At 45.4% G+C, this 5,000-nt stretch overlaps 1 protein-coding gene across 3 annotated transcripts in view; it reads right to left on the bottom strand.

Moving 5' to 3' along the window:
• The window catches only part of LOC145412929 (neuropilin and tolloid-like protein 2), a 184,730-nt gene that overhangs the window by 58,627 nt on the left and 121,103 nt on the right, over positions 1–5,000 (bottom strand). For all 3 annotated transcript variants that reach the window (XM_080282735.1, XM_080282736.1, XM_080282737.1), the window contains exon 2: positions 918–965. In XM_080282735.1, the coding sequence (XP_080138861.1) occupies positions 918–965 (48 nt within the window). The remainder of the gene's footprint in view (positions 1–917; positions 966–5,000) is intronic.

The raw sequence follows: 5,000 nt of genomic DNA on the forward strand, positions 1-5,000 counted from the left end.
AAAACCCACGAGAACAAAAAATCGATTTATATTTCGCTCATCTCCATTGAATCTTATCCATAAAAGTTAAGTTATCGTTAAAATATTCTTCTCCTTCCGTCTTTGCTAATAAATACTGCTTCTATACCAGGGAATACTGTCTATCTTCTAGCACTCTTACTCCGTCTATAGGAGGGGGAAGTGGGGGTAATATCGCTAATGAAAAGTATCGTTCTTGGTAATACTGGTTTCGTTAATGACAGGTATAATAATAATAATAATAATAATAATAATAATAATAATACAAAAACAGCAAACACATTAATAATAATAATAATAATAATAATAATAATAATAATAATAATAACACAAAAACGGCAACTAATAATAATAATAATAATAATAATAATAATAATAACAATAATAATATAAACAACAAGTTATCTAGATTTTCTTATGCAACGAAGAAGGAACCAAAGGCCAGAATAGCGCAAGATTTTTCCTTCCAAGAAAAAAAAAACAAAAATAAGATAACAGAGAGTCATTTGATTACTTGACTATTAACACATGGATCAATCTTCTCCACTTAAAAAAAAAAAAAAAAAAAAACTAATCTGGCGTTTACATAAAAAAAAAGAAATTATTTTTTCCAGTTAGTGCTTTTTCTTCATTGATTATAAATATACTGTTTGTTTCAATATAATGTTTGGATTTATTTATCGATTTATTTACTGCGATGGCAAAAAAAACTTGGTGTCTCGGAATTTTGAAACGTATTTTGACTTATTCATTTTTTTTTTAATTAATAAAACTGATTGATGTTACGGAAAGTGTAAAACGGCCGTATTATTATTGTTATTATTATTATTATTATTATTAATTATTATTTTGCAATGGGTTAAAATGCTTGATGTTAGGCAGAATGTACTCACACTCACCTAGGACTCGGCAGGTGTGAAGGAGCAACAGCAACAGCACGTCCAACACTGCAACAAAGAGAACAGGTGTGTTAGACAGGTGTGTGTGTGTGTGTGAGAGAGAGAGAGAGAGAGAGAGAGAGAGAGAGAGAGAGAGAGAGAGAGAGAGAGAATAAATACATATACTCCCTCACTTCTCTATTCTCTCATTTCCTCTCTCTCTCTCTCTCTCTCTCTCTCTCTCTCTCTCTCTCACAGTACTACATCTGGTGCCAAGGAAAGGTATTTTTGTGACTGCCTCCCTCCCTCTCTCAAGTGATCTTTCTTTCTTTCTCTATCTGTCTGTCTGTCTGTCCGTGTCTTTCCTTACTTCTCTCTCTATTTGCCGGTCTACCCATCTATCAACACACACACACACACACACACACACACACACACACACACACACACAGGAAATAAAAACAAGTGACTCATTGAAAATCTAAAAACAAGTCATTGTACCATTAGAGAGAGAGAGAGAGAGAGAGAGAGAGAGAGAGAGAGAGAGAGAGAGAGAGAGAGAGAGAGAGAGAGAGAGAGAGAGAGAGAGAGAGAGAGAGAGAGAGAATCAAATAATGCGGACTTCTACCAATTAAATTCACACATACCAAAAAAAGATGAAAAAAGGAAATAAAAACCAGAAAAAGAAATAGAGAGAGAATAAAAATGTAAAAAAAAAAAAAAAAAAAAAAGAGGCTATAAATCACAATGAAAAAAAAAAAAAACATATATATGGGCCAACAACGTCGTAACACCTGTACCCATTCGACTTAACCTAAAATTGCCATCCCTCCATCTTGAATATCGAGTTGTAACAATAGATTAACGCTAGACTATGAAGCTAGTCACGAAAAAGTGCTGTGGAAAAAAGGGTGCAGTGTTATGGCATCAACTTTTACTGTAACCTTATTTCTTTACTCCCTTCCCCTTTGTCTGATTATTAATTGCTCCCTCCTCTCTCCCCCTCTCATCTCCTCCCTCTCTCCCCCTCTCGTCTCCTCCCTTTCTTCTCTCTCTCTCCCCCTCTCGTCTCCTCCCTTTCTCTTCATCTCCTCCCTCTTCTCCCTCTCCCCCTCTCGTCTCCTCTCTCTCTCTCTCCCCCTCTCGTCTTCTCCCTCTCTCCCCTTCTCCTCCTCCTTTCCTCCCCAGGGCGATGCGAAATAAACTGAAAAAGGGCGACTCTCTAGGCCAGGTCTGAGTCGCACCAGCAGTGTGTGTATGTGTGTGTGTTTACTAAAAATTTTCTTGCTGTTTTTTTTTCTTAATTACTGCAATGAGCGTGTGTTTTCTTGTTTATTTTTCGTTACTGTTATTATTATTATTATTGTTATTATTATTAGCATTATTATTATTACCATTAGCATTGTTAATTATTTGCCTGAGACCAAGTTTAATTCCATTCTCCCACTTTTCTTCTTTCCTACCTACCTATTCCTCTCTCTCTCTCTCTCTCTCTCTCTCTCTCTCTCTTCTACCATCCCATTTCTCCCCACCTCTTTTCTTCCTTCCCCCTCCCCTCCCCTCCCCTTCTCTCTTCCCCTCCCCGTCCCCTCCCCCTCCTCATTACTGGAGTTATGTTTGAAGTTCTTATTTAAAACCTGAGAAACGTAACTGATCAGGGAGGGGGAGGGGGAGGGGGAGGGAGAGGGGGAGGCGGAGGGGGAGGAGGAAGGGGCGGGGAGAAAAGAGAGAATGCGTGGGGGAGAAATCAGAGGGTATATGTGGAGAGGACAATAGAGGTGGAGGAAGGGAGAGGCAAGAGGAAGAGGAGGGGAGAGGAAAGAGGAGGGGAAGGGGGAGGGGAAGTATTAAGAAAAATGGGAGGTGTAGAGAAAAGAGAGAGAGAGAGAGAGAGAGAGAGAGAGAGAGGAGAAGCGAGTATATGGTAGTGGAGTGTGTGCTTGGTAGGGTGTATGTGGTGGTGATGGTGGTGGTGGAGTGTGGCGGACTGTGGTGGTGGTGGAGTGTGGTGGTGGTGGTGGAGTGTGGAGGACTGTGGTGGTGGTGTTAGGTCAGTTTTGCCAATAATTGATGGAGTCAGTGGCGGTGTGGCGGGGACTGGTGAGTGATGAGGCGCCAGACCCACCAATCAGCCCTCTCCAGCCCTCAGTTCCAACCCTTAGCCCTTAGTTCCAGCCCTCAGCCCTTTGTTCCAGCCCTCATTCCTTAGCTCCAGCCCTTAGCCCTTACTTCCAGCCCTCAGTCCTTACTTCCAGCCCTTAGCCCTCAGTTCCAGCCCTTAGCCCTTAGTTCCAGCCCTTAGCCCTTACTTTCAGCCCTTAGCCCTTAGTTCTAGCCCCTGTCTCTCGTTTGATGGAAAAAAAAAAACAAGTGGACCATCGCACTGAAGGGGATAACGCATGAAGGGCTTAGATCCTCAGCCCTTCATCTATTCTTAGCCCCAAGTAGCCCCTTCTACCTAGCCCTAACCCCTGACTCCTAGCCCCTAGCCCTCATGTAGCCCTAGCCCTCATATAGCCCTAGCCCAGCTCATAGGGAGGCCTCGTCAAAGCTCTCTTAAGCAGTCATCTTCATATCTCCCGCTCCTGCTCTCTCTCTCTCTCTCTCTCCTAGAGTTGTATCTCCATCAGCCACCTCTCTCCCTCCATCTCCCCTCTCTCTACTTTCTTTCTCTCTCCCACCCTTGTCTTCTTTTTTCTCTTCTCCTCAAAAGCTTCTCCTTCTCTTCGTCTTCCTCCCTCTCTTGCTTTCTCTCCTTCTGCCTTCCATCCTTTCACACTCCTCACTCCTCTCTCCCTCCTCCCCTCCCTCTTTTCTCCCTCCTCCCTTTCTTCTTTCCCTTCCCCCTCTTCTCTCCCTTCTCCTTTTTCTCCTCCCCTCCCCCTTCTTCTCTCCCTCCTTCCCTCCTTCTCTTTTCCGTCTTTTCTCTCCTTCTAAATCTCTCTCCCTTCTTCCTTCCCTCTTCTCTCCCTCTTTCCCCCCCTCTTCTCTCCCTCCTCCCTTTCCCCCTTCTCTCATCCCTCCCTCCCTTAATCTCTCCCCAGTGCTGTATCTCCCATAAGCCATCTCTCTCCATCCATCTCCCCCTAACACCTTCAAGGCCCTGGCTGGGCTGAGGGGGGCTGGGGGCTGAGGAGGGATGATTGGAGGGCTGGGGGGGGGCTGGGGGCTAAGGAGGGCTGACTGGAGGGCTGGGGAGGGGCTGTGAAAGAGGGCTGGGTTGGAAGGGGCCATGAAGGGGTTGGGAAAGAGGGCCGTGGGCTGAGGAAGTGCTGAGGAGGGGCTGAAAAAGAGGTCTGGGGACTAAGAAAGAGGGCTGGGGGCTGGAGAGGGCTGAGGAAGGGCTGGTAATAATCAAAACGGAGGCTGAGAATACAAAAAAAGCCAGGGCTGATAATATTCCAAGTGTGAGGGGGGGGGGTGAATATTGAAATTCCGGCTAAGAATATCCAAGAATAATTGTGAAAAAATAAGACCAAAAAATAAATGAGAGAGAGAGAGAGAGAGAGAGAGAGAGAGAGAGAGAGAGAGAGAGAGAGAGAGAGAGAGAGAGAGAGAGGGTGAAGGTATGGAGTATGAGAGACGTGAATATAAGAAAATCGGAGGGTGTAATCTGGGTGGGGAGGTGAGGAGGGCCAGGGGTGAGGGGGTGAGGCAGAGGGGTGAGGGAGATGAGAGTGAGGGTGAGGGGGGTGCGGGAGAGGGGTGAGGGTGAAGAGGTGAGGGAGAGGGGTGAGGGCTGGATGAGGGCCAAGCGGTGTGCTGTGGGGCGGTATGAAGGGGCGAAGGGGCGAGTTTTTGCCAAAGGGGTTGGGAACATGCCGACATACAGGTGAGATGGGAAGGAAGGAAGGAAGGAAGGAAGGAGAGAAGGAAGGAGGGAAAGAAGGAAGGAAGGAAGGAAGGATGGCCGGAAGAGAGAGAATGAGGGAAGAAGAGAGTTAGGGAGGGAGAGAGGGAGAAGAGAGTTAGGGAGGGAGAGAGGGAGAAAAAAATAGGAAAGAGGGAGGGAAACCAGCAAGAAGCAAAAGGATGGAGAGAGAGAGAGAGAGAGAGAGAGAGAGAGAGAGAGAGAGAGAGAGATGCACGAGAATGGAGATTGAA

Source organism: Coenobita brevimanus, chromosome 94 (genome assembly GCF_032717465.1).
Source record: "Coenobita brevimanus isolate Jiangsu-jjx chromosome 94, ASM3271746v2, whole genome shotgun sequence".
Lineage (NCBI taxonomy): Eukaryota > Metazoa > Arthropoda > Malacostraca > Decapoda > Coenobitidae > Coenobita > Coenobita brevimanus.